The 26,525-nt window shown below is 41.5% G+C and overlaps 2 protein-coding genes across 3 annotated transcripts in view; one reads left to right on the top strand and one right to left on the bottom strand.

Moving 5' to 3' along the window:
* Positions 1 to 8,811: 8,811 nt before the first annotated feature.
* LOC145352515 (uncharacterized) lies at positions 8,812 to 21,572 on the bottom strand. Its single transcript, XM_080202473.1, has 5 exons — positions 21,475 to 21,572; positions 19,204 to 19,956; positions 17,499 to 17,720; positions 13,882 to 14,101; positions 8,812 to 10,435 (listed from the first exon to the last, which is right to left on the bottom strand). The coding sequence occupies exons 2-5, from the start codon at positions 19,883 to 19,885 to the stop codon at positions 10,231 to 10,233; spliced, it is 1,329 nt and encodes a 442-aa protein (XP_080058599.1). The 5' UTR covers positions 19,886 to 19,956; positions 21,475 to 21,572; the 3' UTR covers positions 8,812 to 10,230.
* Positions 21,573 to 23,781: 2,209 nt separating this feature from the next.
* Positions 23,782 to 26,525, top strand: part of mis18bp1 (MIS18 binding protein 1) — a 52,133-nt gene continuing 49,389 nt past the window's right edge. For both annotated transcript variants that reach the window (XM_080202472.1, XM_080202471.1), the window contains exon 1: positions 23,782 to 23,821. The gene's annotated coding sequence lies outside the window, so the exon portion shown is untranslated. The remainder of the gene's footprint in view (positions 23,822 to 26,525) is intronic.

Raw genomic sequence — 26,525 nt, 5'->3', positions numbered from 1 at the left:
TCGGATGGAGAAATCTAGCACGAGGGGGCATGGCTTTAAATTAAGGGGGGGTAGTTATAGGACGGATGTCAGGGGCAGGTTCTTTACCCAGAGGGTGGTGAGGGACTGGAATGCCCTGCCTGCTGCAGTTGTAAATGCGCCTAGTTTGGGGGCGTTTAAGAGATCCGTGGATAGGTTTATGGACGAAAAAGGAGTGGTTTAGATTAGTGGGTCAATGTTTTTTTTAAAAATAAGACTGGTCGGCGCAACATTGTGGGCCGAAGGGCCTGTTCCGCGCTGTAATGTTCTATGTTCTATGTTCTATAACTGCTCTGGGCTCAGCACAAACAGCAGCAAATGCAGCCTGTGCAGCACATAGTGTACAAAAACAAAATCATATATTAAAAGGCATTTGTGAATGGTGATTTGGTTAATTTATTGTATGTCATCAACACAGAACTCAGAATATGATTTGATTTCAAGTGGGATAGCTTGAACATGGGTTTGGACATAGCTCGGCACAACATTGAGGGCCGAAGGGCCTGTACTGTGCTGTTCTGTTCTATGTTCTATGAAACAAATGTAGGATGGGGAGGAAATGATAGAGGTGGAGACAGCAGCAGAAGAAGAGGGTGTGGGAGGAAGGAGCCCCTAACCTGACCTGACTTCCCCCACAATGTCTGAGTGTGTCCAACCACTCCCTCACCGCCCCCCAAATACCATCCACTTACCTTTTCCCTTGTCTGTCAGTTTCAATCAGACCATTAAATGTACCCGTTTTACAGCAGCCAACGCTGTTCTCCTTTGTTCTGTCTATTTTAGACTTTGACATGACCTTGTGGATACTTGCGCTGCCTAGGCCCCACACAACCTGAGTCAGGAAAGTCAGGCGAGGCAGGCACAGAATAAATTTGGCGCAGCTAAACGGGTACGACATGGCAATCCAATGCCGATTGCCACTCTGAGGAAGTTATTTATATGGGCATGCACAAAGAAGGGAGAAGAATGAGGAGAGAGTGAATGTGAGTAGGTTGGTTGGAGAAAGGGAGGAAACAGAAGAGGACGGTGTGGAAAATGAACAGAGAAGGGAGGAGAGGGAGCGAGGCAGAACTGGGGTGAGGAGAGACAGGAGAGAAGTGAAGTGGATTGAGGGGGAGGTGCTGTTAGTGGACAGAATCTCAGATTGGGAACTTCTTTCGATGAGTAAGACAGCTGTAAAAGATCATAAAATTCAATCAGCAGAAGAATTCAGATTAGAGAGATAATTCAGCTATCAAACCAGCCAGCCATTAAAAAGAGGGAATAAGGATGTATGAATTAGAAGCAGGAGCGGGCCACTTCCCACTTTGAGCCTGCTTTGCCATTCAACAACATCATGGCTGATCTGATTATAACATTCCATTTACTCCCAATAAGCAAGGGGGTGAAAGTTTACCAAGAATCTATCTACCTCTGCCTTAAAAATATTCAAATACTCTGCTTCTGCTGCCTTTTGAAGAAAGGAGTTCCAAAGACTCACGGCTATCAAAGAAAAGGATTCTCTTCATCTTTGTCCACATCCACGCTGCCAAGACCATTCAGGATCTTAAAGTTTCAATCAAATTGTCTCTTACTCCTCTAAAGTCCAGTGGATACAAGCCTAGTCTGTCCAACCTTTCCTCATGACAAAACCATCTATTGCTGGTATTGCTCAAATAAATCTTCTCTGAACTATTTCCAACACATTTATATTATTATTTAAATAAGGAAACCAATACTGTCCAAAGTACTTTTTTTACTCATCCATGGGACATGGATGTTGCTGGCTGGCCAGCATTTATTGCCCATCCCTGGTTGCCCTTGAGAAGGTAGTGGTGAGCTGCCTTCTTAAATCACAGCAGTCCACGTGCTATGGGTTGGCCCACAATGCCATTAGGGAGGGAATTTCAGGATTTTGACCCAGCGACTGTGAAGGAATGGCAATATATTTCCAAGTCAGGATGGCAAGTGGCATGGAGGAGAACTTGCAAGTGGTGGTGTTCTCATGTATTTGCTGCCCTTGTTCTAGGTGGAAGTGGTTGTGCGTTTGAAAGCTGCTGTCCAAAGATCTTTAGTGAATTGCTGCAGTGCATCTTGCAAATAGTACACGGTGCTGCTATTGAGCATCGGTGATGGAGGGAGTGGATGTTTGTAGATGTGGTGCCAATCAAGCCGGCTGCTTTGTCCTGGATGGTGTCAAGCTTCTTGAGTATTGTTGGAGCTGCACCCATCCAGGCAAGTGGGGAGTATTCCATCACACACCTGGCTTGTGCCTTGCAGATGGTGGATAGGCCTTGGGGAGTCAGGTGGTGAGTTACACATCACAGTATTCCTTGTCTCTGACCTACTCTTGTAGCCACTGTGTTTATGTGGTGAGTCCGGTTGAGTTTCTGGTCAATGGTAAATCAAGGATGTTGGCAGTGGGGGATTCAGTGATGATAACACCATTCTGAGGAATTGTGAGGAGGGGTTGCTGTGAATGAGAAACTGAGTTGGATGGGCAGAGGAGTTTGCATGAAAGTGGAAATCAAGCATTAGGAGCAAAGGATTCAGAACCAGCAGTTGGGTTGGAAGTTGAAATGCAGCCAGCAGATGAATGGTAATGAACCAGTTGTCGGGGTAGAAAATGCCAGAGTCAATGTAGTGGGGACTTTCGAGGCTTACGTCCAGTGTCAAAACTCCAGGAAGATTTTAACCATTAGGCAGTCAACTGACAAAGCATTCTGGCCAAGCAGCCCCCTGATAGTGTTATCTGCATTGAAGATAGTCAGCAAGTGGAATCAGCCACAGCCTGGTAGGTGATTGGGTGATGATTTGGTTTCAGGGCTGGAAGAGGTTGGAAAGGACCATGGGAATGGAAGGATCTGGACTCAGTGAGATGGGAAAAAAATACAGAGCCCAGGGTGATGATGGAAGGGTTGGAATCCAAAAGTAGCAACCTTGCTCCTCCTAGTCCCACAAAAGTAAATATGCAAATACTTATGGATTCCTCTTCAGCTGGACAGTCAGCTAATACTGAACAGAGTGTGCACAGTGTATGCTCTGCTACTACACACTTGAATTGGTATCTGAGCCCAACATAAGGTACAAGACTGTGATTTTTATTTAAAATGAGTCCACCTCTAGACCCAGGCTGGTCCTATAGCTATAGGCCCAGTGCAATTTGCAAAGGCCATGTTGATGGTAAGAACTGGGCACTAAGTCCACCATTTTCAAGGGGCTCTCACCCTGTTTCTGCCAAATGGGAGACCTTAAAATCTATTTCTTGGGTTTTTCGACCTGGAAAGAACAGAAAGAAATGATGTTTACAAAGGAATATGAGATTGTTATGGAGATAGAAAAGGTTAAACTGGAATATCTCTTTAAATTAATTTGTCTTCAACAGATTGAGAGGGGTACAGGTCCTTAGCAGTAAGAAGTCGCTTGATTTGATTTGATTTATTATTGTCACATGTATTAACATACAGTGAAAAGTATTGCTTCTTGCACGCTATACAGGCAAAACATATCGTTCATAGAGAAGGAAACGAGAGAGTGCAGAATGTAGTATTACAGTCATAGCCAGTGTGTAGAGAAAGATCAGCTTAATGCAAGGTAAGTCCATTCAAAAGTCTGACAGCAACAAGGAAGAAGCTTTCTTCAGTTGGTTGGTACATGACCTCAAACTTTTTTGTATCTTTTTCCCAAAGGAAGGTGGAAGAGAGAATGTCTAGGGTGCGTGGGGTCCTTAATTATGCTGGCTGCTTTGCTGAGGCAGTAGGAAGTATAGATCAATGGATGGGAGACTGGTTTGTGTGGTGGATTGGACTACATTCATGATCTTTTGTAGTTTCTTGCGGTCTTGGGCAGAGCAGGAGCCATACCAAGCTGTGATACAACAAGAGAGAATGTTTCCTATGGTGCATCTGTAAAAGTTGGTGAGAGTCATAGCTGACATGCCACATTTCCTTAGTCTTCTGAGAAAATAGAGGCATTGGTGGGCTTTCTTAACGATAGTGTCGGCATTGGGGGACCAGGACAGGTTCTTGGTGATCTGGACACCTAAAAACTTGAAGCTCTTGACCCTTTCTACTTCATCGTTAACATAGGCAGGGGCATGTTCTCCTTTACACTTCCTGAAGTCGATGACAATCTCCTTCGTTTTGTTTGCATTGAGGGAGAGGTTATTGCTGCCACACCATTTCACCAGATTCTCTATCTCATTCCTATACTCTGTCTCCACATTGTTTGAGATCCGACCCACTATGGTGCTATTGTCAGCAAACTTGAAAATCGAATTGGAGGGGAACCAGTGTAAGGAATTGTTCTCATTCATCAATATCATTTTTTTCCACAGGTTGAGCAGTGGAGGCAAAAGACCCTGATGCCATTTAAGAAGCAATTGGGCACCACAACATTAGGTAGGGATAGACAATCTCTCGGGATAGACAATTGAAATGGGCGAAAAGATCTTCCTCGGTCAATAATAATCTTATCAGCATCAGTCCTCCTTCAATACGAAAATATTTATATCACAGTTTGGGACAGCCAAAGAATCAACCAGCAGTGCCAAAGAGTAGCAGCCCATGATCATAATTCCCCAATATCCCTAAACTCCTAATCTCAGTCAATGTCTGACAGTCAGCTACAGAGAAAGCTGCAAAATTCAAGAGAAAGGGAATTGCTAAAAGCCTTGGCCAATTTCAGACACTAAGGAGTGATGTGCCTGCCCTCTTGTGGGTGAATGGTGCATGTTACAAAAGACACAATTAGGTCAAAACTGAATTAATGCTCAATTTGGTGAACTACAGAGAGCAGACTTCCCACACATGTAGTTGCAGTGCCTGTGACGTCAAAGCCAGCAGTGTCTGAAACAACTGTCTACATCAAAGATGGTGCAGGCCCTGCAGAGACTGAAGGAGGGGAAGCAGCAGCTCTGCCAGGATGCAGTGAGGTGTTGTAAGGTACAGAGTGCAGTGACTGTATTCACCTCGTAGCTGGATTGAGCAGTTACAGATATCTTCACATTAAATGATCTGGTTTGCAATTTGACGACTTGTCCACAACAGAAAAAAAATAAACTTCCAAATGGAAACAAGGCTGCATCCGTTTTCAGTGACTGGAAATTTAACTTCTTCGGCTGAGGCAGCACAGCTCCTCAGTATGTACCTGGGATCACAGAATGGTTACAAAACAGATGGAGGCCATTCAACCTGTCATGTCTATGCTTGCCCTCTAAAGCAGCAATTCAATTTACTTAGTGTCACTCCCTTGCCTTTTCCCCATAGCCCTGCACATTTGTCCTTTTCAGATAATGATCATATTGCCTTTTGAAAGGCTCAATTGAATCTGCCTCCCCATTCTCAGCAGTACATTCCAGTTCCCAACCACACACTACATGAAAAGGTTTTTCTTCATGTCACCAATGCTTCTTTTGCCAATTACCTTCAATCTGTTCCTTTTGTTTCTTGATCCTTCCAACAATGGAAAGTTTCTCCCTGGTTTAAACAGCCAATGCCAAAGGTCTAAAGAGCAACTAGGGAAAAAGCTAGAGAAATGAAGAAAAGTTTCCAGAAGGTCTGGAGTTAAAGGGAACAAAGATGGAACTGAGAAACAGGATTCTGTTCAGGGGCACCAGATAAAGCTGAGAAGAAATAAATTGATGAGAATACTAGACAAAGCTTTCATAGAAGTAATCCTAAAGTTTGAACTGGATATCAGAATTGAAGTAAAAGAGAAAACCGGAAAGAGTTAATCAGACATCCTGGCACAGACTAACTGGAGCCAAAGATCCGGTCATAAAGGATCCTTTGGAAAATGTGAATTGGGTTCTGGAATGAGAGTCACTAAATGAATATACTGCTATGAAAGAAGATTTTAAAGCATATTTTGGGAGAGGAGTTTAGAAAGTCTCAGATGACAATCATCTTGCGGGGAGGGGAGGGGGCTGAGGAGAAAGCCACAAACACTAACTCTGCGTGTTAATATGACCATTGTAACTTCAAATGAACTTCATCATGTGATAATTTTAAAATTATGTGTATGAGTTAAGTTAGAAGAGGTGTAAAGGCAAAATTGATTATAACACAATATTCATGTTTAAATGATTTTTTTCTTGTTGTTAAAACTAATCAGCAGTTCTGTGACTCCATATCTCATAAAACAGTAAAAGTTACAGTCTTTTGAGTCAAGGTTCCATTCTGGAATTTCCCCATCTAGTTAAAACATCAACTGGGATCATAACAATGCACACATTTACCAAAATCCCTTTGCTTTTAGAATTGTATCCTTTATTTTATATTTTCTTTCTGCATTCTTCAAACCAAAATGAATCACTTCACACTCCTCTGCATTAAATTTAATCTGATACTTGTCCACCCACTCAACCCACCTATCAGTATTTTAAAGTTCTACACCATCCTCATGGTTCACAAGTTTCATATCATCCAAAATTTTTGAAACTGTGCCTGTACACCAAGTGCTACATCACTAATATACATCAGGAAAGCAGCAGTCCTTACACTGATCTCTGGAAAACTCCACTCTAACTTTGCATACAAGTCTGTTGTGCAACACTTTATAAAATGTCATTTTTAAGCCCAGGTATACCACATCAACAGCATGACCCTCATCAGCCCTCTCAACTCATCCAAACATACAATGAAATTAGTTATGCACGATTTGTCCATAACAAATTCATGCTGTCTTCCTTATTTAACCTACATTTACCCAAGTGTATTTTGTCCTTTTTATCATCTCTAAAAGCTTCCCTCCACCAAGATTAAACACATTGATTATAATTGCTGAGCCTATACTTACTCGCTTTTTTTTGAACAAGGGTGTAATATTTGCAATTCTTCAGTCCTCTTGGCAAGAAAGATTTAAAAATTATGGTCAGTGCCTCCATAATTGGCTCACTTCCTTCAGTATCTTTAGATGCACTCATCCAGTCCTCGTGCTTTAACAGTATAGCCTATACAATAGCCATTCCTTAACAATTCTAAATCCTTCAGTGTCTGAACTACCATAATTTTCACCAGACCTGGGCAACATTTTCTTCCTTGCTAAGACTGACACAAGGTATTAATTTAATACCCCAGCTATGTCCTCTGCCTGGTCCCTAATCAAATCAGCCCTATTCCTCCTCTTATCATCTTTTTACTATTTATATACCAACAAAAACTTTTGGTTTTTTTGCTGCCAGTATCCTCATATTCTCTCTTTGCTTCTCTCATTTGATTTTTTTCAATTCCCCTCAGAACTTGCTAAATTCAGCCTGGTTCTCAGTTATATTATGCACTAGCATCTGTCATCAGCACATTTTTTGTTGCTTCATCTTCACCCCCATTTCTTTTGTCATCTAGGGACCGCTGGCTTTTATTGTCCTGTCTTTCCCTTTCATAGGAATATACTTTAACTGTATTGAACCATCTCATTTTAAAGGCAGCCAGTAACAATTTTACTTGCTAATCTCTGATTTCAATTTATCTGGGTCAGATCCATGCTCATCCCAATGAAGTCAGCTTTTCTCCAGTTAATTATTTTTACACTGGATTGTTCCTTGTCCTTTCAAATAGCCAACTTAAACCTTATGATACAATGTTCAACTGTCCCCTAAATGTTTTCCCACTGATACTTGATCCATTAGGCCCACCTCATTGTCAAGTACCAGCTGCCTCCTTTTGGTTCAACTTGAAACATTCTGCTGTGGAAAACTCTCCTGAATACTATCTGGGATCTCTTGCCCCTCTCTGTCCATATCACTTTGACAACTAAATCGTACTGATTATTATGCTATATAGAGTTGAAGTTACATCACAATCTGATTATTTAGCAGAACTATTTCTTATTTATAAGCAATCCTCTGCATTGGGATACAGAAAGCATGGACTCTCAACGTAATCTATCATGTTTCTGACTGCTACTGTTGATAGTGGCCTTTAGGCCATGAGATGGGATTTTCAATTCAAAGCCTGGACTTTAAGCCAGAGAGGGTTTGACAGGTTAGAGGGTGAGATGCCAAGGAGGCATAAATAGGCCATAAGGGGAAACAGCTGAAGATCAGAGCACTATGCAGCATAGTGTGCAGGAGAGGGGATTTCTTTTTATTCTTTCATAGAATGTGAACAGCAACATCACAACAGCACTTGCTGCCCATCCATAACTGAGTGGCTCGCTAGTCCTTTCAGACGACAGTTAAGAGTCAACCACATTGCTGTCGATCTAGAGTCACGTGTAGATCAGACCAAGTAAAATGGCAGATTTCCTTCCTTAAAAGGACATTATAATTAATGATGGCTTCATGGAAACTATTCCTGAGCCTGACGTTATAATTCTGGATTTATTAATGGAATTTACATTCCAGTTGCTGTGCTGGGATCCGAACCCATGTTTCCCATTGGCATCTTGATTACCAGTCCAGTGATATCACCACAATGCCACCATCTTCCCTCTGTAGCAAAGAGTGGCAAGGGCTTGGCACTAGGATAGGTGAAAGGCAGCGGAGGGAGCTGGCTCACAGAGGACAGGACAGTTCTCCAAATTGCTGGCAGTGAGCAGAAGGGTGAAGTGACAATGCCCAGACACAAACCAGTCCTGGCACTGGCTGATGGGCACAGAACATACTAATGCCATCAGCAATAAGAGAAACCAAGTATGTGTTGGCCGATGCAGTGAGAGCCAAGTGCACATACATGTGCAACTGCGTGTATACACAGACACATAACCAACTGATATCAGACATTTGCTTTTTTTAAATAAAAAGGGAGATTTACTCTTAAAATAAAATCAATACAGCAATAATATACTCATGGAAATCTGGTAACATTACAAAAGGCAATCTTTGATAGTGCCACACAATTTATTTGAGGTACTGATGCAGATTTATTCAGTAAATACACATGACAATGTTAAACCATGCTTAGTCCAGCATTCGCAGAAAAACAAGCGTGCTTTTTCATGTACCGTATACAAATTTATTCTTACTGCCACTGAACTTATCTATTCAAATTCTAAAAAATAGCAGAATGGTAAAGAAATGTGCTTGCCTTGTCAATTATACTTAACACAGTCCCTCAGCCTTCCTATCAAATGTCATTTCCCCAACTGGCAACCAATGACCTAACAGTAAGCTCAACAGATTCAGGGCAACATTACTGACTATTCATTTTTACCTAGGATCCAACCCCTCACACACAAATGGCTGAGATCCCAAAAGCTGAGCAGTGAGAGTTACAACCTTGTGTCTTAAAGCATGTCAAAGCTGCAGCTGTTAAGATGCCCTCTCAAAACTACCGTATCTGTGATATTAATAAATTAAATGACCTGTGGCATTCAAACTTGCCACATGGCCACAGAGCTCAAAAGTTACAATAAAGTTTAAGCCAGTCTGTTAGTCATTAAGGGTGCTTCAACTGTTATTGAGGCCTCCAACTAACTATCAGCTTAGTATGAGGTAATGAACATTGCACTTAGTAGTATATATTATGCACTCTAATGAAAGTACTGTTTAATGAAATTCCCATTGTTTGATTGGGCCTTATGCTTTTAATAGAAATCAGGTTTTTTGGGATTAAGCAGAAGAACATAACTTTTCATTTTTCTTAAAAAAAAGCCCTTTAGACAGAAGGCTCCTATCACTCCAAGATGAGCTATAGAAGATCTTCATATTCGTGATAAGCTGAGTCTTTGCTATTTGCTTGTTTTTCTAGGGTTATGGAAATAAAGCGGGATAATGGGAATGACTAGGTTGCTCTTCGGAGAGTTGGACTGAACTGACTAGGTCAAATGACCTCTTCATTCCCCAAAATGACAATATTCCCCACAAAACGTCATCAATTTTACTTGTGTCAAATAAAGTTTCCCTGGCAAACAAGGAAAACATTATCCTAAAAACCTGACAACCTGTTTTGATAGTGAGAGAAATTTTTATGTAGTCCTAAAGTACCACGATTTCAAAACCCCCAAGATGTATGCTTATCTTGAGCAACAGTTGCCCCTATTGTCATGTACATCCAATTTAGAATGGCAATCCATTACAGTTGTATTTACAAAACATTAAAATAATAGAAACCTTGTCCACTATTGACAATAGCCTTTTTTTCTGCTTAATGTACGATTTATATAAGTAAATGCATTGAATATCTTTATGCATTTCTGCCTGTCAAGAGTTTAGCATTGAAGTTGTCAATCCAGTTGAATCCTGATCACGTGCATGGCATTTATTCAGTTCTCAGCCAACCTCATCTCATCACCTCAAAGATTGAGAACAAAACCGCAATCACATTGGTTACGATTTCTCTTGTTCTTCTGAGCAACATGCACTCTGTTGTCAGTTAAAGTTCGAAACTGCTTCATTGCTGCTCCCGTTAGGTGTGGATTGTTTGAAATTATGATTTCCTTTAGGAAGGCCAGCTCCACGAAGCTAAACAAAATGTCTGGTTTCAACAACCTACACCCGCTGGAAAAGGAGAGAAAATAAAATCAGGCGGTTTCATAAGAATTTGCAGAAGCTATAGAAGAGTCTAAATATTTTCCTTCATCCACAAAGTTAAGCAACTGGTTCGTAAAGAAGTTCCAAAAAATGAACTGATAATGCAACAAGTTCCCACTCTGTCACCGCTAGGAGCATTCGTTCCTAACGTTTCACATATGAATATGACAAAGCCGGAAAAGACAGTTCACCCCCAAGTTAGCTCCACACTCAAGATACTTGGAGCATCATAGCTAGATAACTCCCACACCCCCATGGCCACATAGTCTCCTGGAACAGACGAAATTTTTTAAAAAGCACCAATAAAGGAAAAAAAATTGAAACACTCTCTGACCAGTTTCCACCAACAGTATGAGTCTCAATGACGTAAATCAGACTTCTTGTATGTAATAAAGAAATAGCAAAATAAACCACAGCAAATCAAACAATTCAATACTGCATTGATAATACTAAAAATCTTTTTGGTTTCCTAACTTTTGAGAACTACGTATTTTCACATATCAAGTTCTACAGTAACCAAATCAAAACTAAACCGCCACACAATTTGTTATTTTAAGAATTTAGGAGTGTTGCTATTTCAGTTTGCACTTACTTAGTATTATGATAACAACCACTCTGAGTTTGTAGCAGGAAATTACATTGATTGACGATTCACATTTTCAAACAATGGGTGTGATCATTAACTATCATCTGGACTTCTGATGACTGGCAGCTGAAAGTCTAGCACTGACTTTGTGCATCCAACTACCAGAATGAAGCAACCTTCAGGTACAAAGTTGGCATTAAGTAATCCTGCCAAAACAAGAAACAGGTTGTTCCAAAATGCAAAAATCGAGGTCCTCTGACAGTTGTAGGATCCCGATTGCAGCCTTCAAGGAGAAATAGGCAACACCTGCCAGTCCCATTTCCTCCAGACACAGAGCACTAACGGGTGGTCCTTATAAGGAATCACTGGAGTTATGTCTATTATTATTTTAGGAGACTTTTGGGGGCCCAGTTCTCCTCCAAGTCTTAAAATTTGAGAGTCCAATGCTGTTGTGTTGGATGCCTCCAGCACAGTCTCTTCCCCTCACTACAACCCCAATCAATGCCCTCTCTCTTCCCTCAAAGGGCCCTGCTGAATAGGAGTATCTGAATAATTTCCTTCTTCACTAAACAGAGCAGCTGCAGAGGAACACCCTGCAGCTGATCATGAAAACGTGAATGAGATCTGCAGCTAAAAGAGGTTTAGGCCTTCTGGCTGCAATGCTGGGTGGGCAAAGTGGGTAAACGGTTGATTTGATTTGATTCGATTTATTGTTGTCACATGTATTGGTATACAGTGAAAAGTATCGTTTCTTGCATGCTATCCAGACAAATCCAGTTCATAGGAAATGAGAGAATGCTGAATGTAGTATTACAGACATAGCTAGGGTATAGAGAAACATCAACTTAATGTGAGATAGGTCCGTTCATAAGTCTGATAGCAGCAGGGAAGAAACCGTTCTTGTGTCAGTTGGAACGTGATCTCAGACTTTTGTATCTTTTTCTCGATGGAAGAAAGCTGAAGAGAGAACGTCTAGGATGTAGGGGATCCTTAATTATGCTGGCTGCTTTGCCGAGGCAGCAGGAAGTATAGATAGAGTCAATGGATGGGAGGCTGGTTTGTATGATGGACTGGGCTACATTCATGATCTTTTGTAGTTTCTTGCGGTCTTTTTTGGACAGAGCAGGAGCCATACCAAGCTGTGATACAATCAGAAAGAATGCTTTCTATGATACATCTGTAAAAGTTGGTGAGAGTCACCTTAGCCTTCTGAGACAGTAAGGTGCCAATTTGGTACACAGCCTGAAATTCCAACCCCCACTATGTCATTTCCAGTATTGAATTTTCTCCATTACTGTTTATGTAACACCCCCGCCCCCCCACACATAATTGTGTGGAGGTTACATGAAGAAGATTGAGAGAATGAACATCAAGGCAAGATGTCACTTTTGCCGCACAAGAACATAACAGTGTAATGGGGCTTTTCCTAAATGAAAGCAATGTTTTAACATGATTCCTGTTTTTCCTGAGTCTCCTCCCTTGGTCATAAGCTAAACATGTTTGATGCTGCATCTGAGAATGTGGGCAGCATTGTGGCACACTGCCTCACAGCGCCAGAAATTTGATTCCCGACTTCGGTCACTGTCTGTGCGGAGTCTACATACTCTCCCCATGTCTGCGTGGGTTTCCTCCAGATGCTCTGGTTTCCTCTCTCAGTTCGAAAGACTTGCTGGTTAGGTGCACTGGCCATGCCAAATTCTCCCTCAGTGTACCCAAATAGGCTATGGAACTTTTGCAGGAACTTCATTGTAGTGTTAATGTAAGCCAACTTGTGAGACTAATAAATAAGTAAACGAAAACCGCCTAAATAGTGGTGTTCTCTCCGACTACTGGCTGCATCGATTGCAATACAAGGAGAAAAATCAGCAATCAGTCACAATTTTCAGAAATTGAAGTCAATACCCAGAAATTTCTCACCGTCTCATTTTTGCAATAAAAAATACATTTGCAAGTTAGCAATACCATCCTAATTTAAAAGCAGCAGCAGAGCTGGGAAAAGAAGTAAAAGTATCATTAAAGCAAATTACTGCGGATGCTGAGGTGTGAAAGTGACCAGGAAGTGCTGAAAAACTCAGCAGGTCTGACAGCATCTGTGTTATCCAGATTCAAAACGTTAGCTGTATTCTCTCTTCACAAATATTGTCAGACCGGGTACAGGTATTAGCCATTATACCAGCATAATCTCAGATGTGAACACTGATCTTTACAAAGGTAACTTCAGAAAAGGTGGAATTTAGAATCATAGAATCCTTACAGTGCAGTAGGAAGCCATTCAGCCCATCAAGTCTGCACCAACCACAAACCTGCCCAAGCTCCATTCCCACAATCCCACACATTTACTCTGGCTAGTCCCCCCAACACTAAGGGGCAAATTTTAGCATGACCAATCCACCTAACCAGCACATCTTTGGAGTGTGGGAGGAAACGGGAGCATCCAAAGGGAACCCACAGGGAGAATGTGCAAACTCCACACAGTGAGAAGTCTTGCAATATCAGGTTAAAGTCCAACAGGTTTATTTGGGAGCAAAATGGAGAGGATCTCCAAGGTGCTACCAAATAAATCTGTTGGGCTTTAACCTGGTGTTGTGAGAGTTCTTACTTATTGAGTCCAACGCCAGCATCTCCACATCAAACTCCACACAGACAGTGACCCAAGTCGGGAATCAAACCCGGGTTCCTGGCACTGTGAGGCAGCAGTGCTAACCACTGTACTGCCCCAGCAGTTTGCTAGGCTAAAAGATGAAAAAACCGTGAATCAACCACAATATCCTATTTATGCGTGGAAATGTATACTTAAAATACATAGTATACATACAACGTAACTTACCTAAGATCAAGGCTCTGCAGAAGAGGAAACTGTTTGGGTAATTTCTTTAACATTATTTCAGTAATACCACTGCATAGTACCAAGCCTAGATGTTTCAGAGATTTTCCTGAAGAATCAGATAGAAGCTGTACATCTGCATCAGAGAGCCTTGTACCTATCAAATCCAAGCTTGTGAGGTCTGATGGTAAAATCTTCACATACTCAGCAAGAGATCCAGTCCCTGCAAAGGTACACATTTAAATGATGAATAGATTAATCCATTTGAAAAAATTTTCCTTCAGGCAGCCCTTCTCACACGTATTATATATTATATAATATAAACATTATATAGATAAATATCTTGTAAAGTCAGCAGCAAAAAGAAAAAAAGGAGAGTGTTAAAATATAGCTAATTTTGCAACTCTTCAGTTTGAATATACAAATAAAAAATATTGGACACACACAATAGGTTAAAATCAATATGTGAAAGAGAAAGGCAAATTAATGTTTCAGTTGGATTATTTTTCAGAAATAGTGAGGAAAGGTCCCACCCTAAATGTGTTTTTTTTTAATTTATTTGATGGAATGGAAGCTTCAATAGATAGAAAGGCCAGCCTTTATTGCCCATCAGTAATTGGTTAAGTGACTTACTGGGCCATGTTAGAAGGGAGTTACTGTGGACCAGGAGTCACATGTAGGCCAGACCAAGCAAGGAAGGCAGATTTCCTTCCCTAAAGGACATTAGTGAACCAGATGGATTCTAACAACAATCGATGATAGTTTTACGGTCATCGTTAGACTTTTTAACTCCCCATTTTGTTCTCATTAATTAAGTTTAAATTCCAGCTGCCGGGTTGGGAATTGAACCAATCTACCCGGACATTAGCCTAGTTTCTGGATTACCAGCTCTGTGAAGTTACCACTTTGCTTCGATTGATCCTACATGTTCCACTAAGTTCAGATCAGCTAATAGAACACCTAGTTTTTAGTTAAACATGATTCCAGAACTTTGGAACAGAATATTACAGCACCAATATTCCAACATAACTTTGGAGTAAAATATTACTGCACCAAAGATGAACACTTGGCCTAAGGAAAGGTGATGGCCTAGGGGTATCATCACTAGACTACAAATCCAGAAACTCAGCTAATGTTCTGGGCACCCGAGTTTGAATCCTACCACGGTAGATGATGGAATTTGAATTCAATAAAAAATACCTGGAATTAAGAATCTACTGATGACCGTGAAATCATTGTCGATTATTTGAAATCTGCCGTCCTTACCCGGTCTGGCCTACATGTGACTCCAGAGCCACAGCAATGTGGTCGATTCTCAACTGTCCTCAGGCAACTAAGGATGAGCAATAAATGGTCAGCCAACGATTACTATGTCCCACAAATGAATAAACATCACGTCCAATGTCAGTTCTTGGTAAAGCTACGCAGCAAGTTCCATTAGCCTGTACTTTCCTCATTGTGCTATAATTTTTCTCCTCCAAGTATTTATCTAATTCTCTTTTGAATATTACAATTGAATCTGCTTCCACCAGGCAGCACATTCCAGATCACAACAACTCACTATGTTTAAAAAACCTTGTGTTAATTCTAGTTCTTTTGCCAATCACCCAAATCTACATCCTCTAGTTACCTTCCATTCTGCATTCGAAATTGGTTTCCAATATCTACTCTATTAAAACTGTTCAATATTTTGAACACCTTTACCAAATCTCCTCTCAATCTACTCTCTCAAAGGAGATTGTTTAGGCTGATACTTGAATACAGTGCGTTTTGGAAATGCCATCTTGTAACAGTAAAAGGTAAAGTTGCCATAGTCCTAAGTGACAAGAGGCTGCTCTCCACTTCGTGGATTTTACACAAAAAGAAAAAAAATTGTGGTTTGCACATGTAGATTCAAAATAACAACAAGAGGTTTATTGAGGGAGATGTTTCCTGTACAGAATAGAAAAACCTATGAAACACCCAAATAGCATCACTAAATTATGTGACCAGCTCTTATGTAACCACTTAAATACATAACACATGCAGGGACCTGCTCTCTGTAAACAGAAGGAATATATTCAAGTCTTGCATCCTTTTCTAAAATTACCAGGGAGCCTGTAGTCCCCCATTGCTTTCTCCATGGCAATGTCACACCCAGTGTTGACTTGCCAACCAATCAGCATCCTTTTCTCCTGTGGTAAAAGTAGTTGCGGGTGTTTGAAATTTTGGCATTCTTGTGTTTGCCCTGATGAGAGCAAGATGAAAAACTTTTTTCAGCAGCATTCAGATTCATAATTGTGTGTGTGAAGAAATTTCTCCTCATCACAGTAATGCTAATGGCAGATCCCTCACCCAAAGTTATTTATACCTATTGATTTATTACAAACAGCAGGATTCCAAATTTTAAAAACATCAAATATTTTCTCATCTAGAACAAGACGTCACAGGTAAAGGTTGAGAGACAGTTGATTTCAACACTGAGATGAGGAGGAACTACTTCTTGCAAAGGGTCATGAATCTGTGGAGTTCACTGCCCCATAGTGTAGTGGAGTCTGAATTGCCAGATAACATACTTTGAATAAATAAAAGGGATAAGGAGAACAGGAGGGGAGATGGATTTGAGTCCCAGGAGAGATCAGCCATGACGTGATTGAATGGCACAGCAGGCTCAAAGGGCTGAATTAATCTAGTTTTGCTCCTAATTCCTATGTCCCCATAGCCTGCCACAACTATACCGGTGTCTATTTCATTGTAATCTGGTGTGGTCACTAAAACCTTCTATCTAGGAAGGGTCTACACAAGGGATATTACATTTTCTTTCAAGTACTGTTCTTGTGCAATCATTAATCTGTTTATAACAAATTAACTACCTTCAGCCCACTTATCTAACTGCCTCCTACCTAGCAGTCACGTCTGAACCCTCTGTTCCTTTAATGTCAGCTACTTGCGTATCTCTCCCATCAAACTCAACCCAACAACCTCCTTGCCCTTTCACCCCATCACTGCCAGATGTGTCTTCAGATGCTTAGGATCCATGCGTTAGAATCTTAATGTTCTCTTTGGCTCAGCACCCACTTCTTCCTTCTGCTTTTCTTAACCATCTTGCTTCTTTTACCTCTACTTTTAAAGGAACTGGATAAATACAAATTATTACAGCTGTTAAAATGGTGTAAAAAAAGTCACTATTACAATAACGCCTGTCAGAGATTCTATACCTAAATGTTTTCTTACAGGATATCTCCTTGTGGCAGTCTAAAGGACAAAATAAGGTTTAAAAAAATGTTTGATCGAGTCAGTGGCAAATGGTGAGCACTTCAAAGTATTGAGCAGTCCTGCAAACTCCACTGACCCTTTAATCAGAATTAAGATCAATGGTTACAAAAAAATCATCTTATTTAAAGAGCAATATTGCAAGTGAATTTTAAAATGTAGCTGACGCACAGTGGATGGGCCAAAAATAGAATGCAATTTAGGCACACGGTTGATCAACATATTCCAATATTCAACAGGAAATCAGTCATGGGATCGTATCAAAAATAACTTTGAATATTAGTGGACACACTGCATTTTACTAGATTTCTTGCTTTAAAAGGAACAGCTATACATGAGATCACATTTATTTACGAAAAGCTACTTACAACTAAGCTCCAATTCAATGATGCTCGGCAAGTTCTTCAACATGCTGTGCACAAAATTGCAGTCCATTGAAATGGGTTGCTTGCTGAGACTCACTGAAATGCTACTGACATTCGACAGCTGCTGGAGTGCTGCCTCAGACAGTGGACCATTGATGCTATTCAGCAGGCTCAGCTTCTCCAGCTGAAGGTGTGGAACGCAATGTTGCTCAAAGCCATTACATCCTGTAAACACAAACATTGTGGATTCTGATTCACGTGCTCCATAGTTCTTTTTCCAACTACCATTGCTCTTTTAGTTCCAATATTCATTAAACTTCAAGGAATTGTTCATGGTTAGTCAATCAGTAAACTGTTCTACTACAGCAGTTGAATGATACCATATACCAATTACACAGCATATTATTCCACTGCTACAGTACTGTTGTATTAATTTCAGACCACAATGTCTAGTTTGTGTAAATAGACACATCCCGCAGTCAGATTTCTTGCTAGAGGGACTCTAGTTTTGTGATAAGCAAAAATGGAACAAAGAATGGTTCCACTTAGCTGAATCTGGAAAAGCGACTTGAAGGAGAATAACATGGTTGACAGTGGCAAAGGCTGCCAAGAGGATAAGAACCGCAAGTGCACTATAATCACACTGGCAGAAAATGTGATTTTTAACTTTGATCAGGGTCATGACAATGCTGTTAAAAAGGGCAGAAAACTGTTTGGAGAATTGCTTATGGTTTGCTCTCCAGGATCACCTTCGAGTCATGGTAACTTTTGACAGCGAAGGAACACATTATTATTTTAATCATTCAAGGGATGTGGGCTTCACTGGCGAGGCCAGCATTTATTACCCATCCCTCATTGCCCTTGAGAAGGTGGTGTGAACTACCTTCTTGACCCATTGCGATCCATGTGGTGTTAAGAAGGAAGCTCCGGGAATTTGATTCAGTGACAGAAAAGGAACGGTGATATATTTCCAAGTCAGGATAGCAAATGGCATGGAGGTAAACCTTCAGATGATGGGGTCCCTACGTATCTTCTGCCCCTGCCTTCTAGTTGTCAGTGGTCATGGGATTGGCTGGCGCAGTCTAAGGAGAACTTGGCGAGTTCCTGCGATGTACCTTGTAGATGATACAGACCACTGCTGCTGTGCCTCAGTGGTGGAGGGAATGAGTGTTTGTAGAAGAGGCTTTGTCCTGGATCATGTCATACTTCTTGAGTGTTGTTGGAGCAGCACTCATCCAGGCAAGTGGAGTATATTCCATCACACTCTGGACTCGTGATTTGTAGTTTGTAGACAGACTTTGGAGAAATCAGGAGATGAGTTATTCACCAGAGGATTCCAAGCCTCTTGTAGTCACAGTACTTACATGGCTTGTCCAGTTAGGTTTATGGTCAATGATAACCCCTAGAATGAGTCTCTCCTAACTTCCACCCTATCATAGAGTGTCCCGTTTGCCCTTTTCCTTATCTTTCACTTCATTAAAACCTCTTACATCTCCAATGAAAGGTCATCAACCTGAAATGTTAATTCAATTTCTCCCTCCTGAGTCTTGGGTTTTGCCTCAATCAAGGTGGCTCTGCAGATGGGTAGGTAGCATCGCAACTTAATGGCATTGGTTGGATGAATCATTGGGTCTTTTCTTATCCGTTATTTCTGCATTTTCTTATCAAACCACCTAAATAATTATTTCACCCAGAGTCTTTATCTTACCTGTCAGTTTAGAATTTGTTACTTCTGGTGAAGTAAAACATAATGATAAATTTTCCGATTTGTCCACAGAACTCAGCGACAGCTCCCTCAGTTTTGGCAATCGAAACAAAATATATTGAAGTGATGTTGAAGAAGGGCTTTTCTGCCTAGCGTGAAGGGTCAATGCTTGTAATTTTGTTAATTCCACAAGATGGCACAAAGAACTGTTCTGGATAAATGCCGAAGTGCATAAAACCAAGTGAGTCAGTTGTTTAAAGCCAACTACTACTCTTAGTAGCTCTTGATCTTGCACTTGTAATTTACTGTTGAGCTGTAATTTCTGCAAGTTTGTGAGTGATCTCAAAGTGCGTAGATTTTCCAGGTTTTTTTTTATATCAATAGTAACAGCTGTCAGGTCAGGAAGTAAATTCAACATTCTCTGCCATTGCTTCTGTGATGCTTCCCTAATCACGACAGATCTTATTCGCCTCTTTCTTAATGTTCTCCAAAAAAGGGAGTTGCAGCTTTGTAAACTTTTCAAGACAATAGTACTGTTTATCCACAAGGTAGGATGATCAATTAACTGTTGTAAGTACTTGCAGGTTGCACGAATGTTTGCCTTTTCCTCAAGCGTTAGATATCTAAATATTTCCAATAATACATCCTGAGGTAGGTTTAGCCAATGATGACCTACTTTTGCCATGTTGGTTATAAAATCGTAACATTCCTTAATGCGTGTCTTGGTGGCTGCGCCAGTATTTTCTATACTAGCACCTATGGGAAAACAAGAAAATATTTCAGTACTTGACAATGGCTTTTCAACATATTATAGAATCCCTACAATACAGAAGGCCGTTCGGTCCTTTAAGTCTACATCGACTCTCTGACAGAGTATCTTACCCAGACACACCCCATGCCCTGTCCCCGCAACCCTACGCATTTACCCTGCTAATCCCTGAACCTACACATCTTGGGACACTTAGGGGCAATTTATTATGGCCAATCCACCTAACCTGCACATTATATTAGTCTTTTTTTTAAACTTATATTTAGATTCAGACAAATTTCCATTCTCAAAGCATTCTATTACAATATATTTTTTGTTTTCATACTTTTCTTTTTTTTACACAGACATACAAACTTGTGTTGTCTTGGAACAATATGGATGTGTACAAAAGGGGCAATGGAATATATTGTTCCCCTGCTTCCCAATGAAGATGTCCCTGCTTTTGAATATCAGCCCACTGTGACCACAGAGTAAATCTCAGAATTTTGATCTAATTCACAGTATCGTGGACCACTTTTTAATGCTCATTTCCTTTCATTTTTCACTAGATGGCTTCGCAGCCTAACGTATTAAAAGTCAGAGAATTAAATACTTTATTTGTCTGATACTCCATGCATAGACAAATTGCTGCACCATCAGAGTTGTCTTTTAACTGAGATCTTAAGCAAGACCTCTCTGTTCAGGTGGATGTAAAAGATGCACAATTGAAAGGACATCAGTTCTCTCAAACACCACTGTGAAAAATAACCTAATTATTTATTTTATTGCTCTTTGTGACCTTGCTGTGACTAAATTGGTTAGTATATGTGCAATCTCACTGAAAAATAAGACATGATGTGCCTTGCACTCAACAAGACAAACAGAAGAATGCCAAATTTCAAACAATCACAACAATTTATACTACAGGAGGAGAAGCTGCTGAATGGTTGGCAACTTGTTGAGAATTGTTTGATAGAGCAGACGCAGCACGGTTTCGTTAAGGGGAAGTCATGTCTGACGAATTTATTGGAATTCTATGAGGATGTGTCTAGGGCGGTGGATAGAGGAGAGCCGGTAGATGTGGTGTTTCTTGATTTTCAGAAGGCATTTGATAAAGTGCCGCACAAGAAGTTGTTACAGAAGGTTAGGGGGCATGGAATTGGGTGTAGGGTATTAGCGTGGATAGGGGATTGGCTGTCAAATAGGAGGCAGAGAGTGGGGGTCAATGGGTGCTATTCGGATTGGCGGTTGATGACTAGTGGAGTGCCCCAGGGATCGGTGCTAGGGCCTCAGCTATTTACCATTTATATAGATGATCTGGAGGAGGGAACCGAGTGTACGGTGTCGAAATTTGCTGATGACACCAAGATTGGTGGAACGGCAAATTGTGCGGAGGGTGTGGAAAGTCTGCTGAGGGATCTAGATAGGCTGGGCGAATGAGCCAGGAACTGGCAAATGGAATTTAATGTTGGCAAGTGTGAAGTTGTCCACTTTGGTAGGAATAATGGTAGGAAGGACTTACTTACGTGGCGAAAAACTGCAGCATGCTTCGGTGCAGAGGGACCTCGGGGTCCTTGTGCATGAGTCACAAAAACCCAGCCTGCAGGTGCAGCAGGTGGTCAGGAAGGCGAATGGGATGCTGGCCTTCATAGCGAGGGGGATTGAATATAAAAGTAGGGAGGTCTTGCTGCAACTGTACAGGGCACTGGTGAGGCCGCAGCTGGAGTACTGTGTGCAGTTTTGGTCGCCGCACTTGCGCAAGGATATTTTGGCCTTGGAGGGAGTGCAGAGGAGGTTTACTAGGCTGATACCAGAGTTGAGGGGGTTGAACTATGAGGAGAGGCTGAATAAACTAGGCTTGTACTCGTTAGAGTTTAGAAGAATGAGGGGAGATCTCATTGAGACATATAAGATGATGGATAGGATAGAGGTGGAGACGCTCTTCCCGCTCAGAAAGGACAGTAGGACTAGAGGGCACAACCTCAAAGTAAGGGGGGGGACAGTTTAAAACGGAGTTGAGAAGGAACTTCTTCACTCAAAGGGTGGTGAATCTCTGGAATTCTCTGCCCGTTGAAGTGGTGGAGGCTGCCTCGCTAAATATATTTAAGACGCGGGTAGATAGGTTTTTGATAGGCAAGGGGATTAAGGGTTATGGGGAGAAGGCAGGAAAGTTTAACTGAGCCACGACAGATCAGCCATGATCTTATTGAATGGCAGGGCAGGTTCGAAGGGCTTGATGGCCTATTCCTGCTCCTATTTCTTATGTTCTTAACAACTTGAAGTGTCTGGCCTCAAATTACTCAAGAAAGGCAAAATGTCTGAAAAATTCAAATAACAGGTTAAGAAAACTGTTTCACAAATACTACTATGCACTGACTACAAATGGCATTTTCCGACTAAAAAGCTGCTCCCATCAGTCCAAAAGGTTCTGCCTCCCACATAATTCCCTCCCCTGCTTTCTCACAGCCTGATGCATTTTTCAGCCCATTTCATGTCATATTCTATTGAACATGATCACCACCCTTCAAGTAACTGTATTTCAGATCATAGAATCCATTGTTTTTAAAAATATATGTTCTTCATCCCTTTGGTTCTTTACCAATCATCTTAAATCGGTGTCTCCCAATTAAAACCCTGTAGAAACTGCTCATAACTTTGAACACCCACATTAAATCCCCCCCTTGACCCTCCTAATTAGAGAGCAATCACAGCTTCATTGGTCTTTCCACAGGACTGAAGGCCCTTTTTCTGGTACCATCACCACAAAACCTTGCCCCTCTTCCCTAAAAAGTTCTTTCTCTACACCTCGTCCCGAATGTGCTTTTATTTCTCCCAGAGCGAGGCACAATATTCCAACTCAGACCTAACCAGAGATTTATAAAGATTTTTGCAATAACTTTCTTCCTTCCTCCTGTACTCTATTCTCCAAATTATAAAGTAAGAAGTCTCACAACACCAGGTTAAAGTCCAAGTTCATTTGATAGTAAACCCAGAAGCTTTCGGGGTTTGCTCCTTCATCACGAAGGGTCAAACCCCGAAAGCTTGTGGGTTTACTATCAAATAAACTTGTTGGACTTTAACCTAATGTTGTGAGACTTCTTACCGTGTTTACCCCAGTCCAACACCGACATCTCCACACCAATTTATAAAGCCAGATTTTTAAAAAAACAGATTACACTTTATATCTGAAATAGAAAGTTTAAAGAAATCACACACCAACACATGTCTCTATTCCACCTAGCCACAAGTTTCTTCCCTTTAAGGAATAGCGCGCTAATGAGGCCACGCATGCGCGACGCTAAGCATTGGCGTCCATCCAGCCCATACGCATGCGCATCGCCAGGCATTGGTTCCGTCCAGCCCACACGCATGCGCAACGCGAGGAATTAGTGTCTCGTCCAGCCCATACGCAACGACAGGCAGTGGGTCCCGCCAGCCCACACGCATGCGCAACGCCAAGTATTTGTGGCCCCTCCAGCCCACACGCATGCGCGACGCCAGGCCTTGCCGTCCGTCCAGCTCATACGCATGCGCGGCGTCACGTATTGGTGGACCGTCCAGCCCATGCACATGCGCAACGCCAGGCATTGGTGGCCCATCCGGCCCACACGCATGTGCAACGCCAAGAATTGGGGTTCCGTTCAGCCTATACGCATACGCAATACCAGGCAGTTGTTTCCGTCCAGCCCACACGCATGCGCAACACCACCCACCCGGGGGGGAGGAGCCACCCCGCTCTTGACGAAGTTTTCTCATTGGACGTGACCCTGTGTCACTAACCCGAGCGCCAATCAGAAGCTGAGGCTCTGTGTTCGAATGTTCCTAACGGCTTTTTTTGAGATTTGAAATGGTTTGTGCGCGAGGAGTGCACGGGTGAGTAATGGTTGCTGGATTCTTCACTGAGCTGGTCGGGGAGAACGGAGAATCAGTACCGTCATTGGCAATGGCGCGGGCTCCAGTGGGGGAGAGAGAGACAGAACGAGCCGATTGCGCACACCCAATCTGCAGCTCGAGCTGGGTCTTCATAGATTTCCCGCTGCAGTACAACAACAGCCAAGCAAACTGCGACCAACTAGGACAACTAATCAGAAAAGTTCCTTTGTGCCCAGAAGCGATTAGCCAAAAAAAACTGTAAAAAAACACTAGGCAGGCGGGTGGCACAATGGTTAACACTGCTGCCTTTCAGCGCCAGGGACCCGGGTTTGATTCCAGAGTGGGATCACTCCCTGTGTCTGCGTGGGTTTCGGTCCAAAGATGTGCTTGTTAGGTGGATTAGCCGTGCTATATTGTCCCTTAGTGTCCCAAGGTTATAGGGATTAGTGGGATAAATATGTGGGGCTAGGGCCTGTGCGGAATGTTCTGTTGGTGTAAACTTGATTGGTTGAATGGCCTCCTATACTGCAGGCATACTGTTGTTATGAGGTCTGGAATTATCTCTGGCATTTTACATCTCATGCTTCAGAGTTAGAGGGAGACATCTGATGGATTTTATGCTCGATGAGAACGGGTGAAATCAGCTAGGAGAGATTGTACAAAAGTTGTGTAGGGATAGGAAAAAGGAAATGTCAATGGCAATATGAAGGACTGTATCAAAGACCATAATCCTAGATGACCATGATGGTGATTTAACGTGTGGATTGCCACACCTCAGGTGAGGGGCAAAGTTGAGAAGGTGACCCTTCATGAATAACTTTAGCTGGTATGGGAATTGAATTTGCTCTGCATCATTGACTAGCTGTCCAGCCAACTGAGCTAAACTGACCACCAAAGGTCTTGATAACGGGTAAGACAGCAGAATGTGTTACTGGGAAAACAAATGTCAGTGCTCCAGGAAAGCAAAACTAAAGAACAATGACAGACAGAGGGTGGGGTGGGGGAGGAAAGGCTGGGATGTTGGCAAGAGCTACTTGTCTAACAATATGCCTGTTCTGAGTTGCGGATTTAATTTGACAATGTGGGTCTGGGAGAATTGAGGTGATGTGAAGAACATCAACTCCTGATTGATATCAGCTTGACTTCTGCAGGTTACTGGGTGAAGTTAGTTGGTCAAATCACCCACGTTGACTCATCTGAAGATTGACTTGCCCCATGTTTGGGTCATTGTACTAGATTTCTTGGGATTTAATGTCACCAGTCACTTCAGTGGACAGACTTAGCATCTGCTATAACAAAAGCAGAAAATGCTGGAAAATCTCATCCAGTCTGACAGCATCTGTGGAGAGAGAATACAGCTAACATTTTGAGCCTAGGTGATCCTTTGTCAGCTCTGATCTGTTTTTTAAAAAAAACAGATTTAAGGTTTGGCCAAAAAAACAAAGTGACATGAGGGATTATGACATGCTTCATAATCAGTTGATGAAGCAACTGATTATGATCTGGATGAGTTGGAATACACTGCCTGAGAGGGCGTTGGAGGTAAATCATGCTTCTGAAAGGGAATAAGATCTGCAATTGAAGGGGGGAAATTGCAGGGGAGTAAGGCCAGCTGGAATGCCTGTGGAGAGAGAAACCAAGGTGACGTTTCAAGTCTGTGACCTTTCATCAGAACTGTCCACTAATGTTGTCTAATGTGCTGGTAACTGTTCTTTGTGAACCTGGGAATTATAAAATATGATTGTAACTGGAATACAAGTACTGCTGTCTGAATCATTATCTGTTTAACTGAACTGGATAGACATTTATAAAAATGTTAAGGCATTGAATCAAATCAATAAACAATTTTATTTACATCTGGTAAGTAAATGATCATGACAGAGCTGAGATAGATGAGAACATACCCTGTAACCTCTCCAGTCTGGAAATCTGTTTTTCAGAAATACCCGTTGTCTGGAAGTTTTTTGAGCTGGCCCAAGCAATTCTCAGCATCATTTTAGGGAACATTTGGGTAAGGGAAGCAAGTTTTATTACTGCTTTCTAATGTTTTATGCTTCAGGTAAACGCATCTAGGGTTTTTTTCCAGTTCCCTTATTTGTAGTTTGGCATTCTAACATTCTATAATCCAAAAAAAACAAAGTCCAGAAATGGCTGGTTTCACACTTTTTAAATTGGAAAGGTTGCAGTGTGTATATTTGTATTTGCAATGTCAACCAAGCAATTTCAAATCACTTTTGTGCACCTTAAAAAAATCACATAAATCATAATCCGGTATGCCTGCTTTTTAAAACTGGTCACTGATTGAGAAAATGTTAGCTGCCTCTTCCTTTGATGTCTGTCTTAGAGACTGCAGTCAATCAGCAATCCTGCTCGTTTTGTGAGTTAACTTGGCAATCAAAGTCAATATCTTAGCCTGGAACAAATCAAAGATGGCAAATACTTAAATTCAAATCAGTGCTTTCCAACTAATCAAATGTGATGTCAAGTAAATCAAAAGTAAGATTAAGGACAAATGGGCCACCACAATATTGCAACAGGAAAATTCATAAGAAACTATTTTAAATGGATGGTAAGCGAGGCAATGAGAGACCTAACTGTAAGCATAGCTGAGGTTACATGAAACTAACTATTTATTTTGGGATTGTAACCATTACAGAGCTGAGGTGACGCACATTTGTAATGTAAATAGTCTTGAAACTGAATA

The sequence above is a fragment of the Carcharhinus amblyrhynchos genome, chromosome 14 (genome assembly GCF_965287045.1).
Source record: "Carcharhinus amblyrhynchos chromosome 14, sCarAmb.v2.hapA, whole genome shotgun sequence".
Classification (NCBI taxonomy): Eukaryota; Metazoa; Chordata; class Chondrichthyes; order Carcharhiniformes; family Carcharhinidae; genus Carcharhinus; species Carcharhinus amblyrhynchos.
The sequence above is the reverse complement of the archived record's forward strand: the minus strand, read 5'-3'. Positions and strand labels throughout refer to the sequence as shown.